At 49.4% G+C, this 22,351-nt stretch overlaps 1 protein-coding gene across 6 annotated transcripts in view; it reads left to right on the top strand.

The window, feature by feature from the left end:
* The window catches only part of KCNN3 (potassium intermediate/small conductance calcium-activated channel, subfamily N, member 3), a 170,650-nt gene that overhangs the window by 32,457 nt on the left and 115,842 nt on the right, over nucleotides 1-22,351 (top strand). For all 6 annotated transcript variants that reach the window (XM_010838330.1, XM_010838331.1, XM_010838332.1 and 3 more), the window contains one exon: nucleotides 14,352-14,447. In XM_010838330.1, the coding sequence (XP_010836632.1) occupies nucleotides 14,352-14,447 (96 nt within the window). The remainder of the gene's footprint in view (nucleotides 1-14,351; nucleotides 14,448-22,351) is intronic.

Here is a 22,351-nt window from a genome sequence, read left to right on the forward strand (position 1 = left end):
CCTGCCATTCCCGTACTAGCAAGAGGTATCTTCCAGCAACTCCACCCGCTGCCTAGTGGAAGAAGGAAGGTTCTGGGTCTCCGTGTTTGGATATTTTTCTGATGTGGACATTTTTTTCTTGGCATTTCTTTTTCTTTCTGATGGTAAGGTCACTTGAATTGCTTCAGGTACAGTGTGAGTCTGCAGAGTGGGCCTGCAGCATGTGACTCGTTGGACAGGCTTCTTGGCAGGCCTGCTCCAGCTGCCTGCAGAGGGTGTCCCGAACGCCTCAGCGTGAGGCCAGGTCAGACTACTGAAGCCCAGGGGTCACATTCTGGAGGGCTCCAGTGCAGGTCACGCTCATTGATTGCTAAACAAAACAATGTTTTGGCAACACAAGGTTATTAGTAGGAGAATGGGGCTTCCTAGCTGGGTGACCTTGGGTAATTGCTTAAATACTCTGAGCCTCAGTTTTCCCATCTGTGAGATGGGAGTGACTGTCCGTATCTCCCGGAGATCCAATAGGAAACTGCAAGAACGTGCTTTGTAAATGGAGAAGCCCTAAACTGACACCCATGACACTATGATTCAATAGCAAATATATTCTGATATTCAGCCTTCTCCATGGTTGTAGCCTCTTCTGTGCTGGTAATTCAAGCCACAGAGGGTTAAGGCAGCTAGGCACATGATTGAGATTGGCCATAATTGATAGAATAGACCTGAAAGGAGTGACATATAATTGCAATTAATCCATGCACTGTGACACTGACACTGCCCTGCTGAAAACTATCTACGAATAATTGCTTTGATCTAGAAAAATGATGCCTGTCTATGAGCCTGGGAGCAGGGACCCTGGCCAAGGGTCTGCTAACAGCAGCACTGAGCCCAACCGCTGCCACTGGACAAGGTGGGTGGGGGAGCTGGGAGACATGGAAGCAGGACGGCAGGGAGGGGCCCCCAATTCTCTGAGACCCTGTGGCAGCAAGTGCTACATATGTAATCGTGCGATTCACTAAATAGGGATGTTTTTGAGAGCAAGACATTAATAATTGCTATTCCTATCCATAACTATTCCAGACAATAGGCATAAACCGGCCTCCCCAGAGAAAACCTGCATATATATGGCCCCTGTGCGTGCAGACAGTTTCAAGCTTCGGGGAACTCTTAGGTGGCAGAGCATTTCCACAATCACGATTTGGTCTTCACAATAACTGTGGAAGGAAGAAAGGATTTTTTACTCATTTGATGGATATCAAAGATAGAATGAACGCACTTGAATATTCTTGCTTGGAAAATCCCACGGACAGAGGTGCCTGGTGGACGGACAGAGGTGCCTGGTTCATGGGGTCGCAGAGAGTTGGACATGACTGTGAGTGAGCACAAAGACAGTGCTGGAGCTAAAGCAGTCCAGTTGGGATCTTTGGCCTGGCCTGCCCGGTGGCTGAGCGCATGCGGGTAGAGGACAGCTGGCCAGGATCAGGAAGCTCTGGGGCTGGGGAGACACATGGTGCTCAGACGGAGAGACCTTGCAGCTTGGGCTTCAGAAGAGTAGAGTGACCACACCCATGGGGCGTGCAGGGCTCTGATGCCAACAGGGACTTTGCTCAGGTCTTCTCCAGTCCTGAGCTCAGAATCAGAAGACTCCGCCCCTCACTAATCACACGATCTCAGATATTTGTGAGATCGCTGTGGACCCCAGTTTCCTCCTTTCTCAAATGGGGACAATAATTCCTTGTCATAAGGATTAAGTGAGACCCTGTATGAAAACGTGTGGCCTCGGAGACTGACATGCCATCAGTACTCAGTGAATCCTTGCGGAGTTAGAATCTGGAGAGAATTCCCAGCAGCAGTACCCTTTACAGCAGCAGTCCCCAACCTTTTCAGCACCAGGGACCAGTTTGACGGAAGACAGTTTCTTCCAGGGACCAGGGGTCGGGGGATGGTTTCGGGATGATTCAAGCACGTTACGTGTACTGTGCACTTGACCTCTATTATTACATCAGCTCCACCTCAGGTCACCAGGCAGTAGATCCTGGAGGTGGGGGACCCCTGCTTTAGGGCACCATCGGGATCCTTCTACCTTGAATCAGTTCTGACTTGGACCAGGTAGAGTGGATGTACTCCAGCCTTGAAATCAGGGCTGCTTCAAGCTTTTGCAGGGAGGAGGTGGATAAGAGAAGTACAGAGGGGAATTGAGAGCTTCCTGACTCCCCTAAGCTCTGACTATCTCCTGTATCCACTGTGTGGGGCGGGGGCTCATCCAGGGAAGCTTCAGGGCCTTGTGGTTCCCTGGAAGTTCTGAACACACAAGCAGCCCATGTTGGCTGGCTGCCTTGGCCATTTAGGCTCAAGGATAAGCTTGCTCGGACATGAGTAGGAGTTACGGCTCCTAGGGTGCCCTGTTGCTGGAACTGATGGCAGCTCAGAGCCAAAGGTAGGCAGGTTGGCAACAGTTTGGTGCCGGTGAGCTAGTGAGTGTGATAAAAATGCCACATCCGGCCTATTAATAGCCCGTGTTTGGTCTCCACCACTTCTATCAACATCGTCCATCACATCCAAACAATTGAAAAGCCTGTGCCAAGCGCCTAGGAGTTAACAACTCATGGCTGTGCTGAATTTCTGAAAAACAGTATTTCCACTTCTTATGCAGCTCTGAAATGCCAATTGTTCCATGCCAACTGGTTATTTTTCCAGACCATTTCCCTTTATTTATGTTTAAGCTTTTTGAGTTTTAAGCAAGAAGATAGAGAACCTGGACTAGGTGATTATTATTTCTCCTGATTTGCTCTTGAATGAGCCATAGAAGAAATAAATGTCCCTTCCCCAAACATGAGCTGAGTATGTGCAGAGGGGTGGGAGAGGAATCAGAGAGGGGTCCCACCCCTTGCAGGGGTGTGTGGCTGATGGGCAAGCAGGATGGGGACGTGGCAAAAATACCAGCCCAGCCCTCAGAAGACTTAGGGCAAGATAAGCCTTTTCTGTTACCTGGTGTGGGGCCTTGACTGGGGACAGAGCCCCTCGCTGGACCCCCATTTCCTTGCCTATAAAGTGGGGCAGTTAGACTAGACAGCTGAGGGGGCCCCTTCCCGCTGAGTCTGTGCGTTGAGTGGAGGACTTGCTGTCTCACGTTTATTGGCAAGAGCTTGGGTGTGGAAGTGGAAGGAGGATGACGCTGTCCTTGGGCTGCTGCTCCGGGAAGCCTGGAAATGTGGCAGGGGAAACACGGGACAAGGCTGCTCCTTATCCGGGAAGCTCCAGCCTTCAGCGATGTCTGTGCAGCCTGCCAGGCGGTTGTTTTTCTCACCATATGTGATTTCTGGGCATCTTAAAAATTTCACTTGGCCCAAACATTGCCAGGCTCAGGGGTTGACTGTGCCGCGTGTGGGGATGGAAGTGGGCTTGCATCTGGGTACCAGGCTGGGAGTGGGCAGAGAATTGTGCTGCGGAAGCCTCTGATGAAGTTGGAAGGTGTCGGTGGGATCATGGTGTTGCTTCTGCTACTGCAGCAGCCTCTGGTTGCAGACAGAGGCAGGGGCTGAAGGGTGAAAAGAAGGAAGAGAACTGTCGGGGGTGATGAGGCTGAAAGATGAGGGTTGGGGTAGTCTGTGGCTGCAGGTGGTAGGAATTCTTATTTTAAAGACTACCCATCTGAAGAGGCGCTTACCCAGCTCATTGGGTAAACTGGTTGACCACAGCTCTTGCAGAGGCTCCAGGAGTCTGGTGCATGTCCTGGGGCTGGATGGGGAGAGAGAAGCCCAGGCCTGGGTCAGACCTGGCCTGGTCTGGTTTGGTTCTTGCTGGGAACCCAGTATGTACTCACAAGCTTCTGCAGAGCAAAGTGATTCCTGTTGTTTTCTTGGTTTGGGGGCCACATAGGTTTTAATAAGAGGGAAAAAAAATTACTTCAAAGCAAGCCATCCAGAAAGCAGTTGTCTCCAACATTCTAGAACATTAAGAAAAGGGGTCTCCTGCCACCTGGAGGAACTGTGGGAATGATGGTCTCGGTGAGGGCGGCACTGGATACTTGCAAGGAGAAGCCCTCTCACAGTGATGGCAAACCAAGCAGGCTTCTGGTAGGGCTCTGCCACGGCTGCGGGAGTGAAGTGGTTGAAGTGGTTCTCTGTAGTGGGGGACTCCCAGCTGCCAGGATGCATGTTGGGACTAGGACAAGAGGCCTTCGGTGTGTGCTTCTCCCGAGATGAAGGCGGGGATCGGGGCCTTCAGAATGAGATGCGTAGTGACAGGTGTGCGTTCATCAAAGCTGGAGAAGGTTGTATGGGGCTTTGTGACACCATAAGAGTGATGTAATTGCTGACTGGCCAAGAGCACTCAGATTCCACAAGCAGAGGAAGATGAAAGGTAATCAGGAGCAGATTGTTTATGGGAGAAGGAAATAAAGTGGCTAGGTGAGAGGTTTGGAGGTGACTTCCAGGGTAGGAATCTAGGCTTTTGGAAGACAGATAAGTTTAGAGCTCTTATATCTTCAGAGATGGGGGAGGGTGGCAGGGATAGCTACCTTGTGAGCCTAAGCCTGGGAGTCCCCAAACCAGCTTCTAAGCTTTCCTTCAACACAGGCTGGTGTTTGATGGGGCTGAGCTGACCTCACTGGGCCTCAGTGTCCTCACGTAAAATGAAGGTGGGGACAAGTTGATTTCCAGGGGTGCCTCCAGGTCTGGTACTTGTATTTTTATTGGTATTTGCCTTGGGGAGGGGCTCGCTTATTGAGGACTTTTGCATAGGCACAGATGATACCAAGATCAGAGTGAGGCTTTACAGAGGCATTTGTTTGTTTAGCTTTATTGGGGGCTAAGAACCTGAGAAAGCTGAAGCCAGGTCTGTGAAAAAGTCAGAGCCTTTCCGACAGAATAGGCTGCCTTGATAGGACGTGAGTTCCCCATTCCTGGAGGCAATCAAGCAGAGACTGAATGACTATATGCCAGGAATCTTACAGAGATTCATGAGCTGTTTAGGAGAGTCATGAGCCATTTAACTAGATGGCTTTTACATTTCCTTTTAACTCTAAGGAATGCCATTGCTTATGCATATGATTGTTCAACAGCATTTCCTCAAGACAGTGATGGCAGCCCCAGCCTTCTGGGCTTCTTTCTTGTGCCCCTAGAGGAGCAGTTCTCATCTCCGGCCTGCACATTTGAATCACTGAAATGTTCTTGGAAATATCAGTGTCCAGGCCTCACCTGCAGAGATTTGATTTAACTGTTCTGGGGTGGAGATCAAGGTCCCTCCGTGCTGTTGGTGCCTGGTGGGCACCCTTCCCCCCGCTTTCTCCCTGATGGGAGGAGGAGACTCAATGCCACCCCCTACTCCTGGTTTCATTCTGCCTTGATATTGAACTCAAAAGTCTAACCTTTCGACATTCATTCACCCAACAAACTTTTGTAAAGTGCTTACTTCCTGTTGGAAGTCCTAATGGGTCCGTTCTTGACTACTTCAGGAGCAACCAGCCGCAGACTGCCCTAAGAGAGACCTCATGATGTATATTCAATGTCCCACGCTTAGCACAGGGCCTGGCACATGGCAAGTATGTAATAAAAATTTTGATTGAATTGCATGGAATCTTTGCCAATATTGTAAGTGGGGCAGGAAGATAAATTATAAGCAGGCACGCAGTAGCGAATTCACGATAGGCCAGTTCCCCTCTGCTCAGACCTTGTAAAGGAAACCATCTCCTTAATTGGAATTATGTTTGTGGCCCTAGGGATGACCCATCTGACTTGATATTTTGGTAGTGTGGTCTTCCAAATGACCTTTTTGTCCTCTCTCGGGGCATTGCACGGCAGGAGAGCCGAGGCTGGTTTCCTCTTAATTGGTGTCCCGGTCATTGTGCTGGCTTCAGTAACCATTACCAAACCACCGTCTGCTCAGACCCGATGCCCTTGTATTAGCTGCACCGTGTCCCTCAGCCATTGGGTTTCATTTCCTTCTGGGAGTGACAGCTTAGAGGGCCGCAGAGAAATGCCCCAGGCCAACCTGACTTTATGAGTTTTATTTTGAGACCTTTGGGGTCCTTCTTTGCACAAGTGTTTTCTACCTGACCTCCCCACTGCAGGCCTGGTCTGGGCTGCACTTACAATGATGATGCAGACCCGCAGACCTGACCTCAGGTTGCTCATACTCTGTCATGGTAGTAAGTGACCGAGGTTTAGTGGTGACATGACTGGGGCCTCCTCAGAGAGCCATGAGGTGGGGGATTAGTCCCCCCTGGGAAGGCTGGGCTGGAAAGCGTGATGTTCTGATGATGGGTGGGCACCCTATATGTCATAAGACTGGGTGGAGAGAGCCCAGAACCTGAGGTCTGGCTTCTGCCTGGGTTAGAATCTGATCTCCACTTCATCCTCACTTGGGGATGGTGAGCAAGCCACAGAGCCTCCCTGGGATTGTCCTGAGATCTAAAGCCATCACACCAGTGCCTGGCCATGCTAAGCACACAGCAGATGCTGGCTGTTATTTTATCTTTTTATATGTAAATAGTTAATTACAGAATGATGTTCAATTGTATGGAGATACCAGTTTGTTTATGCATCTCTGATTGATAGACATCTGAAATGTTCTCTGATTGATAGACATTTGAAATGTTCCAGTTTGGGGCCATTATGCTTTTTATTTATTTGTGTTTCGGCTGTTCTGTCGGGCATATGGGACCCTGATCAAGAATCGAACTGGTGCCCCCTGCAGTGGAAGCGTGGTCTTAACCACTGGACCACCAGGGAAATCCTATGGCTGTTATTTTGATTGTTTATTAGTTGTCATGTATTTGGAAGCTCAGGATGGAAGTGTCTACCTGCTTGACACATTTCAAAATTTTCCCCCCTTCCTTCAAATATTTAAGTTTCGACTAATACTTATTGACCTACTGTGTGTAGGACAATGCCCGAGGCACCAGGATGTAGAAGTGGACAAATGAGATTGAAAAATACTGCCCTTCTGGGGCTTCCTTCTCAGTGGTGAGCGACAGCCCCTGGGGCCTGGTAAAGGCACACGCGCACCTCCGCAGAGGGCTCAGGAAGGTGGGAAGGTGCCTGCAGCTTGGTCTCCGCTACCCAGGCTGATGCCTAGCCCTGGTGGGCATCCAGCGGGAGACGGTCTCTTGCTCTCCTCGTCTGCACAGAGAGCCTGCATGCTCAGAAGAAAGCATCTTTGGGGAGAAGGCACTCTCTGAAGCCTCCTTTGGTCTCTGGTTACTCTGTAAGCCTCAGCTCACATTCAGGATGTAAGGAGCCACTTGTACGTCTTCTCTCTCAGCATTGGCCTTCTGCCCATTTCTTCCAGGCCCTACGCACCTGCCCTTCATCTGCCAGGTTGGATTCAGGCTCAGCAGCCCGGGGGTGAATGGGGTTTTGCAAGTACCCAGCACAGGGCCTGGGCATAGTTTAGTGCTCAATAAATATTTATACTGTGAATGGATGAGTGTATGAATGTTTGCCCCACTGCAGACCACCAAAGCTGTCTTTCTGAAATGTCTGGGGGGCATCTTTGTATATTGTTGCAAACCTCAAATGCTGATGATATTGGAGGGGAATTCTGCAGCCCCTCCCTGACCCACAACTGAGACACAGCTGACTTTCCCCGCATTGACATCTGTGTAGCGAGAGAAATGGTGCTTGGCTACAAGAGAATGTGAGCTTTTCTTTCTGTGAAGAAAGAATGAGTTTTTTTCATATGCATTATTTTACTGTATTCTCCAATACTAATGAGAGTTGATCCTGTTAGATCTGGCTTGCAGAGAAGGAAACAGAGGTGCAGAGAGGTTAAGTGACTGGTCCAGTGGCCCATAGCTAGTGAGCAGCAGAGATATGACTTGAATTCTGGCTTTTTGCTTTCAAATTCCATGTTATTTAGAAAAAGACAATGGTAATTTTCTTTGTTAGCCATCTTGTTCTATTTGAGGAGAAGTTGGCACGAGTGAGTTTTGTTGCTGACTGTTTCACAGTCACAATTTTATCATGTATAGAAATGCTTGAGAAAAGGGGAAGAAAGGAAAAACTGCTGGGAGTGTCCCTGTGACCTGTGTATGTTTCACGGCCAGTGTATGGCCAGTGCCATCAGCCAGTCGTCTTCAGGGACTATTTGGTCCAAGAGTCTCATTTTACTGGGGAGTATTGAGGTCTAGAAGAGTGATGCAGCCTGTCCAAAGCCAGGCATTTATCACGGAGGTAGCTGAGACCTCCTGGGTCCTCTGATGGCAAGCCCAGGGCCCAGCTCAAGACTTCTTGGTTATGAGACACCCTGGGTTCTTGACACTTCTCTCTTCTCAGGCTTGTCAGAGACCCAAGTGCCCTCCGAGGCTCCCAGGGTCCACCTCCCATCCCATCATTCATCTTTGCCTGTTTTCCTTGTTCTAAAATTATACAGCCAAGGATGCAGAGTGTCTGAGTAATTCCACTCTGGGCCATGAGTGACCAAAATCAGATTCTGGTGGGATCCAGGCTGGGCAGTTACTCTGCAGATGCCAGGAAGAGCCAGGGATGTATTTAAATCAGGCAGCTTAACCCGGGATGATGAGCCTGAGCTAAGAGATGAGCATCAGAGTGAAAGGTGATGAGGGTGAATGAAAATAAGAGATCATGAGAAAGAGGCAGGATAAGAGCAGAGGAAGGAGGAAGTCAGGGGCTTGATTCTGGTAAGAAAGCACCAGGTTGAGGAAAGAAGCCGAGTCTCAGCAGAGAACATCAACCGAGAATACAGTCTTCCCGGCCAGTGGATGAGGGGCTGGATTTTAATTTGCATAGCATTAATTAGCAAGAGTGTCCAATTAGGACAACCATTATAGAGCCACAGTATTAAGCTGATGCTGAAATGTCAATCAGTTTTGGAGCCTCTCCATGAAATTGAAGGAAAAGTTGACCTTATTAAGCAGAAAAGAATTCGAAATCAATTATTTCCCAAATCGAATGCATAAAACATAGATCTTAATTCAGGAGATACAGACTTTAGATGGTATCACCTCTTCCCCTTTGAGGATTCCAGCCAGTGACAGAGATCATGAATGGGGCTCGTATGTACACATGCATACTCATTCTTGGGGGAAGGCACCTCCCCATTTTTTACCTGATATGTTTCACTTGTTTTCAGTGCCCCTCTAGGACTCTGCTTGCAAGTATGGTTTTCTGTTATTTTCAAATGTTCCAACAATAAAACACATTTAGGACTTCAAGGTCTCTGGGAAGGTCTACCATAATCATTACAATTCTGGCTTGTCTTTGGAAGTTACAAGGCAGGTGGGGAGAGCAGTTTATACGGCTGGCTCAGAAGCCAGGAACACACTCCATCACACTCCACACAGCCTCAGGGGAGGAAGGGCTGGAGCGGTTCTGAGAAGGCTCACTGCAGAAACTGGAGGCTGGAAAAGTCTGACCAGCAGGGCAGGTGGGATGTTGATGTATGGGCAGAGCACGGGACCTGAAAGCAGATTATCTGGAATAAGTCCTGCCTCCATTTTTTGGCCACATCCTTGTATAAATTAGGTGACTTCTCAAAGTCTCAGTTTCCTCCTCTGTAAAAGGGGGTTGACGATGCTCACCTTGGATGGCAGGCCCCTAGAGCAGTGCTTTACAACAGATTGTTGTCATCAGTGAGAAGTCGTAGATCTGTGAAGGGCTGGTTCTTGTCTTGGAGCAGAACAGGGACCACATGATGCGGGCATCTTGTAGGAATGTGGTTCGCCCTCCTTCCCTGCTAGGAATCCCCTCTATAGCACCCCGATGGCTGTAGCCAGCCTCTGCTAGGATGACACAAACTCAGCACCTCACATGGGAGTCTAGTTCATTTTGAAGGCACAGGGCGGGGGGTGGGGGGGAGCATGGTATATAGAAAAATCTGATGTATAGCTAAAATCTGGGCTAGTTGTATGGCCTTGGAGAAGTCACATTGTCTCTATGACCTCAGTTTAAAAAACTTATTTATTTATATTTTTGGTTATGTTAGGTCTTTGTTGCTGCGTGTGGGATTTCTCTAGTGGTAGAGAGCAGAGTCTCCTCTTTGTTGCGATCCTGGGGCTTCTCATTGCCGTGGCCTCTACAATTGCAGAGCCTGGGCTCTAGGCATGTGGGCTTCAGTAGTTGTGGCGTATAGGCTCAGTAGTTGTGGCGCATGGGCTTAGTTGCTCCACGGCATGTAGAAGCTTCCTGCACCAGGAATCCAAACTATGTCCCCTGCATTGGCAGGCAGATTCATATCCATTGCACCATCAGGGAAGTCCGTCAGTTTTCTTTTTAATCAGTAAAATGGAGACATTATGACCTCATCTCTAGGGTGAGGATGCAAAGTAATTTGTGTAGAAGGCATAGTCTGGGACCTGGTATGTAGTTGACACTTAATAAACATTAGGTCAAAATAAAAGCACTATTATTAAGAAGCTTCAAGAAGCACTCATTAAGTACCTGTTGTACTCAGAGCATCAGAGGTAATACAGTTGAGTACCCTGACACTTAATAGAATCATACTATATATTTTCTCATTTTTACATTAAAAATAATTGGAAATATATATATATAGTTTTGGGGTCCAGATTGATCACTTGGTATTGAATCATGAGCCTTTCCTGATGTCTTCAAATATTCTTTTTTTTTTCTTCTTCTTCTTCAAATATTCTTGACAGAAGTGGCTTTGAGTGACAACATAGTGTTCCATCACTGGCTAGACTCCCATTTGCTTACCCACTCTAATATTTGGGAGCATTTAGGAATAATGGTTTTGAAAAAACTCTCATCTGTTGAGATATGACTCGTAAGCATTCTTGTGTATTAAGGATTGTTACTCTATTGTTTAAAAGTTCTGAGTTGCAGGGGAGAAGGGTTGATCGGTTGGGGTGATCACAGGGCTTGTGTATGTATGTACACACACCTGTTCGGCTCCCCACTCACTGCCATCCAAGGGCCAAAGGGACTCATAGGGCTGGGAGGGAGTGCTGTGATCAACTCAACCCAGTCCCGCAGGCCCTCAAGCCCTACAGGTGCTTGGATTTGCTTCCAGAGTTATTTCGCTTCCGTGAGAGGAATCTTCCACATGCCCAGCATAAGCTGCCAGGCCTGAGCTACTGGAAGGGGGCCTTCTAGCTCCCTGTCCACGGACTTTGATTTAGTTTTTGGCCCCTTTTTTATCTCTTTATGGCGTGCGGCAGCTAGCCAGCCCTGATGGCTGCCATCATCCGAAGAACCATGTCAGTTTCAAGCTTAGTTGGAGATCAGACAGCAAAGAAAAGATAATTCAGCATTTTAACAAATAGAAAACATTTCTAGTCCAGCTGACTTCTTTGACATATTTTTGGCTATTAAAAATGGTTGACGGTTTATTTTTTATTGACATGTGCTAGAGACTGCAAGGAAATCTGTAAAGTAGCGAGCATTCCCGCTGATCGAGTACACATTCGTCTCCCCATGGGGCTGGAGCTGGCCAACAAGGTTTCACTGGCCAAAACCAAGAAGAGGGTGGAGTTGCCTTTTACGTAAAGGCTTTGAGTTTTAGAGCAAAAGGAAGAGGCTTGAAGGAGAGGAGACAGCATCTGGCCCCTTTCCCTTTATTTCTTCCTCTAAAAATGATGGAAATAGAGTTGGATTCTGATTTCAGTTCATTTCTGCCAAAAGAAATTAATTAGAGTTTGAAATACGCAGCTGGTCCCAAATCCTTCCCTGGGGAGGTGTGATGCTCCCCAGATGTCTTCAGACCCCTTTGAGAAGAAAGTGATGGTCATTTCTGGCTCGAAAGCATTATGATCTGTTCCCAGTTGATTTCTGAAGGGGAAGTGGCCTTATCCTCAAAGTCTGAGTGTCCCTGAATTGACCACCTGCTCTTCAGCCCCGCTAGGTCTTGTGGTTCGGATGGTGTTTCAGGCACCCAATAGTGCTTTCAAAGATCGGAACCTTCCCAAGGGCTGAAACTGTGTTCTGTTTTGTCCTGGGCCCTTAATTGGAGCAGCATAGTACTCCTCGAGACATTTCTGTGCGTGTGTGCCGAGTAAATGATTCCAGGCTGCTCTTCATTAAGTGTAGAACATACAAGAGGCTAAATGAAACGTGGCTTATAATTAGACCATCGTCTAGGAAGAGCAAAATGGACATCTTTCCCTGCAGCTGGATGGTCCTACATAGTATAGAAAGTTGGGTTCTGTATATAAGCCAGTTTGGAAGCTTCTGGTAGGCAGAGGATCTCTGTAAATATCCTGTAGTGTCTACCACACTGTTGGACACCTAGGAGATGCTCAAGAAATGAGAAGAGGTTGAAATCGTCATGAAAGAAAGAAAGAATGAGCTCCTGCATGGGTTCTCCCTTGGGTTCCCAGCACTAAGTGGGCACTAACTGTATCACACAGATGAAGGGTAGATTGGCAGACACCAGGGAGAGCTGCTGTCTTTCCATCTCAGCCTGCAAAGGGGATTGAGAACACAAACTTGGGCATCTGGGAACCCTGGGCTCAAATCCAAGCCCTCCACTGATTCCGTGGCTGCCCCATATTGGATCCCTTGCCCTCTAATGCTGGAGATCTCAGGTACCCCTCCCTCTGTCTCCGAAAGCTTGCTTTCTTGGACAGTGATGTCTCCCCCCTCTCTACTGGAGGTTGCACGTGGTGATTAATTATATCCCACCTTTGGGACCTGGAGGAGGAAATGGGGACTCACTCCAGTATTCTTGCCTGGAGAATCCCATGGACTGAGGAGCCTGGTGGGCTATATAGTCCATAGAGTTGCAAAGAATCGGACATGACTGAAGTGACTTAGCATGCACTCACGCACCTTTGAGACACCTTGCATTATTATCTTGGCATTTGGGTCTGTGTAAATGGACACTTCTCACATTTTTACTCTGTTTCCCACCGAAGAGCGGGCTGAGGACTTGCGGGCAGTGAGTCAGAGGCCTTGGCTTTGGGCCCTGGCCCGAGCCACTCACCCCTCTGAGCCTTCACCTGTGGTATCTATAAAGTTGGGTGAAAGGCCTGGGGCTGTCTTGAGAATGGCTGAGAACGAGGTATGAAACCACCTTGTAAACAGTAAGTTGCTTTGTAGACACCAGGCATTTTATGATTCTGGAGCACAGGGACTGTTTCTGGTGTGGCAGGCGTCTCTCAGGATGCATGGGGCTACAACACCGTGCTTGGAAGTACTGCCGGCTGTCTGCTGCCTTTGTTCAGGGCTGTGTTCCCGCCTTCCTCCGGGACTGGGAGCCGCCTCTGCTCCCTGGCTTCCAAATGCCCAGGTGGTACCAGCCCTGCAGAGAAGGTGAGGGAAATGACGGTAGCCATCCCTCACAGGGCCGGGTACTGGGCTAGGCACCTTACATATTGTTAGTTGCTCAGTTGTGTCTGACTCTGCGACCCCATGGATTTGCAGCATGCCAGGCTTCCCTGTCTTTCACTGTCTCCTGGAGTTTGCTCGAGCTCATGTCCATTGAGTCGGTGATGCCATCCAACCATCTCATCCTCTGTCATCCCCTTCTCCTTCTGCCTTCAATCTTATAGACTGCCTTTATCTTTCACAGCAGCCCTGAGAGGTAGGTACTGCTATTATCCCCATCTGATGCCAGAAGCCACTGAGTGCAGAGATAGAGTGAGCGGCCTGAGATCACATGGCTAGTAAGTGGCTGTATCAGGGATTGGATGCAGTGGGCTGGTCTGGAGCTCTTGCTGCTAACCATGTGGGTCCCGTAAGCGGCCCTGGGGCTGGAGGACTGCAGCAGAGGCCAAATGACCCACCCTGCCTCCCCCAGCCTCAGCTGAAGGGACCCTCAGGGCCCTTTTCCTGCCCAGGAACTTTGCTGTTCTGTGCTCGGCCCCCTTCCTTCTCCAGGAATTCCTCCACTGCCCTTGCTTCCTTCTGTGCCCTTGGCCTAAAATGGGAGAGCCACCACCAGGACATTCTCATTCATTCCTGAAAGAACTCTGCATTGTCAGGATGGAGGGGACCTTGGAATCCTCTGGTTCAGGTTTGTTAAGAGGAAAGAAAGGCCGAAGCTGGCACAGTATTGATGCCCAAACCAGATAATAGCAGCATAGAAAAGAATTATGTTCATATGACTTATGAGTATGGAGGCAAAAATTCTAAACAACACATCAGCAAACTGGATCTAGCCATGTATAACAAACATAATACATCACGCCCAAGCAGGGTTCATCCCAGGAATGCAAATACGATTTAACCCTAGAAAACAGAGGCTCAGAGGCAGCTGCGGAGACTGAGCCAGCCCAGGGCCCAGCCCAAGGTGCTTTCGGGGATCTGGCTACCTTTGTGCTGTATTCTGCTCCTGGGAGGTGCTGGTGACAGTCTTTCCTTTGCTGTCGCTGCCCCTCACCCCTTAACGTAGCCTCAGAGTGAAATGTTCTGTCCTGGATCTTTTCTAATCCTCTCTTTTCGTTTCTTCTGCAGGATTCCATGTTTTCACTGGCCCTGAAATGCCTTATCAGTCTGTCTACCATCATCCTTTTGGGTTTGATCATCGCCTATCACACACGTGAAGTCCAGGTAGGTGCCCTTGCCCACATCCCTTCATGCAGGGCCGTTCCTCTCCCCCAGGCTGAGCCCACCCCTCGCCCCCTCAGGAACTAGTTGGGGGATCTCACCAGACAGTATCCGAGACTGTGGCTCTTCTCTTTCGTTTTGGGCCCACATGGGAGAGGTAACGTGACACTGCTCTGGGGCTTTAGAACGATGGTGATTATCCCAGAGGCAAACATGGCTTCATGTTTTGGGGACAGTCCTGCTCAGAGTCTTCATTTTGCACTGTTTTACTGTAGGACTGACTTTGCTCTTTCTATCTCTTGCTGGATCTTTTCTGAGTGTGAGCCACTGAATCTCCCAAGTGAAGCAGACCTTCCTCCTATGCCCTTGCATGCATGTGCCTGCGTGCGCGCACACACACACACACACACTGCACTAGATAATACTAGGAGTCTGATGGTGTGTTTACCACTTCCTGGACTGTGCCAGGAAGGAGTCGTTTTCTAGAAAGAATAGAATCTGCTGTGGTCGAGGAGGCCTCTGTTTCTTGCTGCCCAGGAGTCACTTGGCACCCAGAGAAATATTGGCCTGGCGTCTGGGGTGTACTCCAGTTTGGCCGCTATAAGGAGGATGGTTTGACCTGGGCTGGGAAGGGCAGGAAGGAGTGAGCAGGTCGGAGGCATCTTCTCCTGACAATGGGTCTCCTGTGTCACCTGGCCCTTGGGCTGACCTGCTGTGCTGGGGCCCTGGAGGGTTCTATGGTATCCAGATGTTTTTTCTCACTTGCATGCACATCTGAATATAACCCTGTTCTTTGGCTGGAAGAGCACAGATAGATCTACATCTGGGCAGCAGGCGAGAAATTGACAAAGACCAGAACTCAGAGTTGGGAAAGCTGGGGCTGAGACTCAGCCATGACCTCTTCTCACAGCAGGTCTCTGGCCAGCCCTGTGACCTCTCTGGACTGGAACGTGTGAACTTTTCTGTCTGGAACATGGCTTTTCATTCCACTGTTTACAGGTTGTTGTGAGGATGAATGGGTAGTGTGAGAGGGCTCTGTGAACTGTAAAACACTTCAAATATCGTATCTCTTGTCACCCAGCATTTCTGGGCTGAGTGGCCGCTCAGGCAGAGATGGGTGAGCATCTTCTGCTCCTGGGAGGGTGGTCTGCTCTCCCATTGCGTGCCGGGGGCCACTGCAGCCAGCCTGGGGGAGGGAGCCTTGGCTGCAGGCCACCTCGGCTCCACTCTGTTGATGACCAGAGGACACTCATTGAGAAGGTGGGGACTCTTTAGTCTCCGGAGGGGTCACAGGTGCAGGGACAGAGCTTGTGCTGTGAAGGCCGAGAGTCCCAGACACCACCAAGCATGTTCCTTTGTGGGGCCGACCTGGACAACATGGTGGGCTTTAACCCCAGGAAGGACCCAGGAGTACAGGCAGGAGAAATGGGCAGGAATGGGAGACGGGACCGGGAGTCACAGTCGGGGCTCCCAGCCAGGTTCACTCCACCCCAAACCAGCTGTGGGACCCAGGTGTTTCCTTAGTTCCTCTGAGCCCCTGCACCCTCATTGGGAGGCATCGTACTACACTATATCACCTTGATGAAAGTGAAGGAGGAGAGTGAAAAAGTTGGCTTAAAGCTCAACATTCAGAATACTAAGATCATGGCATCTGTCCCATCACTTCATGGGAAATAGATAGGGAAACAGTGGAAACAGTATCAGACTTTATTTTTTTAGGCTCCAAAATCACTGCAGATGGTGATTGCAGCCATGAAATTAAAAGACGCTTACTCCTTGGAAGGAAAGTTATGATCAACCTAGATAGCATATTCAAAAGCAGAGACATTACTTTGCCAGCAAAGGTCCGTCTAGTCAAGGCTATGGTTTTTCCAGTGGTCATGTATGGATGTGAGAGTTGGACTGTGAAGAAAGCTGAGCGCCGAAGAATTGATGCTTTTGAACTGTGGTGTTGGAGAAGACTCTTGAGAGTCCCTCGGACTGAAAGGAGATCCAACCAGTCCATTCTGAAGGAGATCAGTCCTGGGTGTTCATTGAAAGGACTGATGTTGAAGCTGAAACTCCAATAATTTGCCACCTCATGCGAAGAGTTGACTCATTAGAAAAGACCCTGATGCTGGGAGGGATTGGGGGCAGGAGGAGAAGGGGACAACAGAGGATGAGATGGCTGGATGGCATCACCGACTCGATGGACATGGGTTTGGGTAGACTCCGGGAGTTGGTGATGGACAGGGAGGCCTGGCGTGGTACGATTCATGGGGTCGCAAAGAATCGGACACGACTGAGCGACTGAACTGAATTGATACCACCTTGACCTGTGCAGAGGGGTCACACAGGCCAGAGAAAAAGGCAGAGTAGTGAAGCTCAGCTGTGATCCAGGCTTGGGGAAGAGGGAAAGGAGCTGGTCCAAGCCTGACGCCTGGGTCCACTCGGCTTGGCTGCTGCTATTTCTACTCCAGGCCTTGGAATTGGAAGAGCCAGGTGTCCCTTCTCTGATTCTTTTGGGGTCCTGCCCTGCTGGATCCCAGGGCTGGCAGCCTTAGCTCTCAGACCTGACCCCACCCAACTGCAGTTGTGACCTCGTTCTTTCCAGGTGGTGGGGCTGGCACCTAGCTGGGCACACTTTGTCCTTTCTCACCTCACAGCTAGTCTCTGCTTCGCCCTCATTATGGGCACCAGAGGATGCTATGTCAGTTACTTGTCTTGGCCTGACACTCACAGTTCAGAGCAACGAAGTGAAGTCAGTGAAGGCATTGAATCCTGGCTCAGACACTTCAGTCTGAATGCCCTTGGGCCAAGAACAACTTATAACAACTTCTCTGGGCCTTGGTTTCCCCATGTGAAGTGTGGAAGTCATACCATCCACCTTGCTGAACTTGTAAGAGGGTGGGTCCATTTCCTGTGGCCTCTGTCCCACTGCTTCCAGCTGGGCCTCATCTCACAAGCTGTGCCCACCAGGCAGTCACTGTCAGGACCACTCGGTACTGGAAAGTGGTTGGACTTCTCTCTACCCTGCCTGCATGCTCAGCTCCCACCACCCAGTCCGTCATCCTCCCTGGCCCACCAACATGTTCGTTGTCACCAGAACGTGGCTCCCTCTGTGCCTCTTACCTGTCCAGTGAAGTTCTTTCTTCTGGAAAGTTCTAATGGGACCTTCTTTGGCCAGAGGGAATCTGGAATGGTTTGGGCCCAGACAGCAGAGCCTTCATACGTACTTACCTGACCATACTGTAGTTTTCTGTGCCGGTCCTTTTCCCCAGCCTCAGGGACAATGATGTTGTGAATATTTGTATTTCCAGGGACCCACAGCGTGTGACAGGGAGCTGGTTTTCTGCAGGGGATGTTTGGAACGAAAGGGTGCTGGATTTGAGATGTCTGATTTCCAAAGTCATTTTGACCATTTCTCAGCCCTGTGGTCTTGGGCCTCAGTTTCCCCATCTGTTCATTGAAGATCCTAAGCCCGCCACACCCCATTCTGTAATTCTCTGACTGAGGTCTGGTGCTAGCCAGCTAGGGAACCTGCTTCCTGAGAGTGAGTGGAGGGAGGGTAATCCCAGGCATGATTGCTTATCCAGAGGGGCTGCTTGGATAACCTCTTCTGTAGGGAGAGCCCAGCCGCCGCTCATCTGTTGGGAAGCCCGGCGGGGACAGGGTAGGGTGAGGTCAGGGGCTTGTGTCAACGATATGCTTGCCACTTCCTTATCCACACCAGTTGCTGGCCACTTGGCTCAATTATAGCAGGAACCGGATGGCCGTGTTTCCACCTCCCCCCAGCCCTGCCCCAGCTGCTCACACCCAGGCCCCTGGCCCCCGCCCAGCACACACAGGAGGCCAGGAGTGCTTTCTGGAATAGGATTCCTCTTTGTTATATGGACAACTTGCATTTTTGAGAAAGAAGAATTCTGAAACATTATTGGGAACCTCTCAACCAAACTCTGGCTTCAAGTCCTGCCCTGAGGCTTAGAAGCTTCTTGGAGGCGATGGAGTGTACCCCCCACCAGTGCAGGAGGCCCCCCTCTGTGGGCCGGCCTGTCCCAGGGCGTCACGGCCTCTTGGGGGAGGCTGTCCCTGACTGGGCATCGTGAGTTTTAGAAAGTCTGCCCCTCCAACTGAGAAGAAACGGGCCTCTCTGGAATGTCCACTCAGCCCGGCTCTGTTCTGGGACACGGGAAAAAGGTCCCTAAGCTTCCCACGAGGCAGCGCCCATCATCTGAGGATGATATCTTGGAGCCCAGAGGCTCAAAGACCCAGGCATCTGTTCTCCTTAGGCTAATGTGTCCCGAAAAGAAATGAAAAGCCAAATACTTTGGGTTTTGTGTTGTGTATCAAAACTTTGAAAACTGAACTCTCCTGTGGGGAGTCCATGTATTCCTGTGGTTTGGTGATCACCAGCACCTCCCAGATTGGCTGCCAGCCTCCTCTCCCCGCATTGCACAATCACACTTTAGGGGCCATTGACATGTCCCTGACTCGACCTGTTGTAAAGCACTGAACTCCTCTCTCCCTCCCTTTCTCTCTCTTTCTTTTTTCTTTCATTTGAAGTATAGTTGATTTCCAATATTGTGTTAATTTCCGCAAAGTGATTCATTTATATATATATATATATATATTCTTTTTAAGATTCTTTTCCTTTGTGATTTATTACAGGAAATTGAATACATTTCCCTATATAGCTATATAGTAGGTCTTTATTATCTATTTTATTGTGGGTGGTGTGTATCTGTTAATTCCAAACTCCTAATTTATTCCCCCTTTGATAAGCATAAGTTTGTTTTCTATGTCTGTGAGTCTGTTTCTGCTTTGTAAATAAGTTCTTCTTCTTTTTTACTCTGCTCGGGCATGTTCAACTGTTTGTGACCCCACTGACTATAACCTGCTAGGCTCCTCTGTGCAGGGGGAGGTTTTCCAGGCAAGAACGCTGGCGTGGGTTGCCATTTCCTACTCCGTGGGATCTTCCTGACCCAGGGATGGAAGCTGCGTCTCTTGCATCTCCTGCATTGGCAGGCGGCTTCTTTACCACTAGCCTCCCGTAAGTTCGTGTCATATTTTAGATTCGGCGTGTAAATGACATCATATTTTATTTGTCTTTCTCTTTCTGACTTACTTCATATGATAATCTCTAGGTCCATTTATGTTGCTGCAATGGCATTATTTCATTCTTTTTAATGGCGAATTAGTATTCCCTCGTGTATACACATAATACAATATCTTCTTTATCCATTCATTTGTTAACGGACACTTAGGTTGCTTCCATGTCTTGGCTATTTTAAATAGTGCCACTATGAACATTGGGGTGCACATATCTTTTTGAATTAGTTTTCATCTTTTCTGGATAGATGCCCAGGAGTAGAATTGCTGGATCATATGGCAACTCTATTTTTAGTTTTCGGAGGAACCTCCTTTCTGTTTTCCATAGTGGCTGCACCAATTTACATTCCCACCAACAGTGTGGGAGGCTTCCCTTTTCTCCACACTGTCTCCAGCATTTATTATTTGTAGACTTTTCGATGATGGCCATTCTGACTAGTGAAACACCGAATGCTTTATTGCTCCCCTGGACCCTCCCTCCTCACCCCTTCTTATCCATCTAGCTCGTCCATTCATGCAGTGTGTACCTAACGAGGGCCTACTCTGTGCAGACCCTGAGACAGGCACCCAGTCCTCTGTGCTGGAAACCTTGAAATCACTTTTGCTTCTGCAAGGAGTTGTCACTGTGGCCCTAATTAATGTCTTTAGTGACATCCTGAAAGGCAGGATAGCAGGAGGCTGAGAACACAGATTTTTTAGTAGTTCAAACGTGGGTTCTGGAAAATGATACTAACAATACCCACCACAGGGTTGTTGTACAGATCAAATTAGATAATATGTGCAAAACAGCTTAGCTTCAGTGAGGATGCGTTTGTGTGCTGACAGCAAGGAAAGGATATCCCAGGCAGAGGCCTCAAAATATACAGAGGCTCTGAGACGGGAAACTGCAGAGTACAGTCAGAATGCCTCGAGGACAACATCCTGGGCAGAGGGCGGGTCCACTCTGGAGCATGGCAGGACCAGCGGGAACTCATCTGTCTTGCTGAAGGGCTTTAGAAGTGTCCTGTGGGCAGCAGGGAGAACCATGGAAGGGGTTTAAGTTAGGGAGACAGATGATCAGATTTGCATTTTTGCTGTAGCATGGCAAATGTTGCAAGGGCCAATTTCAGAGGCAGAGAGCCTAATTGGAAGCATGTTTCCATGGTCGAAATGAGGGATGGTGACACCCTGAATCAGGGCAAGACCAGAGCTGGGACAGGAGAGACTGTGCCTAAGAGATGTCGAGCAAGTAGAATTGATCAGACTTGGTCACCTGTTAGGTTGGAGGTACTGTCTGTGGGAAATGAGGAGCCCAGCCGTTGCTTGGGTAACTCAGTGGCTGGCAGTGCCATTCATTATGGTTGAAACCACAGAAGGAGGTTGAGGTGGGAAATGACGACCAGGTTAGTTTGGACATGTCCAAGTTCAGGTTGCGGGGAGGGTGGGCATCCAGCTGCCTCCAGGATAGTGATAAAGAGGATAGGCCTGGTGGGAAGTGGGCAGTGGGATGAGAGGAGGAAGGGGACAGACCCCCAGAAGGACATCATCGAGTGAGAAGTGGGAGGAGGCAGATAGACCCACAAAGGAGAAGAAAAGAGTTAGGGAGGTCAGAGGAGACCCCAGGAGAGGGAGTCAGGAAGCCGGGACAGGGAAGGAAGTGCCAGTTCTGTCACAAGGGGCCAAGGAGTCGGACTACACTGGCCCTTTGCATTTGGCTGTGGGCAGGTCATTGTGCCCTTTATCAGCCCTGTCACTGGGAGTGGCAGTCACGGGGCGGTGGAAGGGGAACGGAGGACCAAGTAGGAGGTGAGAAAGTGGAGACTGCATACTGGTCAGTCTTCTGGGAAGTTTGGCTGTGAATCAAGGAAGGCAGAGTGGCCACTGGGGAGGACGCAGTGAGGAGGGAGAGCTGTTGGTCTGCATGTGTGACCTGGAGAGACGGCGCTGTCTGTCAGCTCCGCAGGAAGGAGCCAGTGGAGAGGGAGGAAATACCCAGCAGCCAGCTTCTGGTCTGGGTGCCCCAGGGAGGAAGTGCCCTGGCTTAGGGCCTGGGGGGGCGGGTGGAAAGTGAAGGTACGTCTACATCTGGAGATGTGGAGCCGAGCTTTGGTGTCCTCAAGGAAGCCATAGGGGCGGGAAGCTGCAGGACAGTGCCTGGCACATAGCGGGGCTCAGATAACGTCTGTCAAACTAAAATGGGGAGACTGCTGTGAACCTAGCCTGGGACATAGGCAGTGGCAGATTTCCCATCATCCAGTGTGGACGGGAACTTGAGAGATCATTAATTTCAGTCTGTGATTACTGGCCATATTCAATGTGAAAAGCATCAATCAGATCACAATCTGCTGTTGGCCTCCAGAGCCTTCTAGTCCACTTCAGATCTGACAGAAACAGAATAGTGACAAGATACTTCAACCTCATGCATCTGAAACACAGGAGACCAATAAAAGGAGACTTTAAGTTATGTGTAAATGTGGATATTTTTATGAAGTAGCCGTAGAATTCTCAGCTTACAGGGAGATTACTTCAGATTGTAAGACATATGAAATTATATTCAAGAGACAGCTCATGTTACGGAAAGGCTCACATGCCCTGGCACGATGGTCCCGTAGGTTGGAGTACCCTTCTGGGCACGTGAAACCTGCTGTCACAGGGACGTGGGCCTCTGGAACACAGGAGGTGTCACTGGTTCACATGCTTTGGGCCTGTGTGTGCTCAATCACTCAGTCACGTCCGACTCTGTGACTCCACGGACTGTAGCCCACCAGGCTCCTCTGTCCATGGGATTTTCCAGGCAAGAATACTGGAGCTGATTGCTATTTCCTTCTCCAGGGGATCTT

The sequence above is a fragment of the Bison bison genome, unplaced genomic scaffold (assembly GCF_000754665.1).
Source record: "Bison bison bison isolate TAMUID 2011002044 unplaced genomic scaffold, Bison_UMD1.0 scf7180017864093, whole genome shotgun sequence".
Lineage (NCBI taxonomy): Eukaryota > Metazoa > Chordata > Mammalia > Artiodactyla > Bovidae > Bison > Bison bison.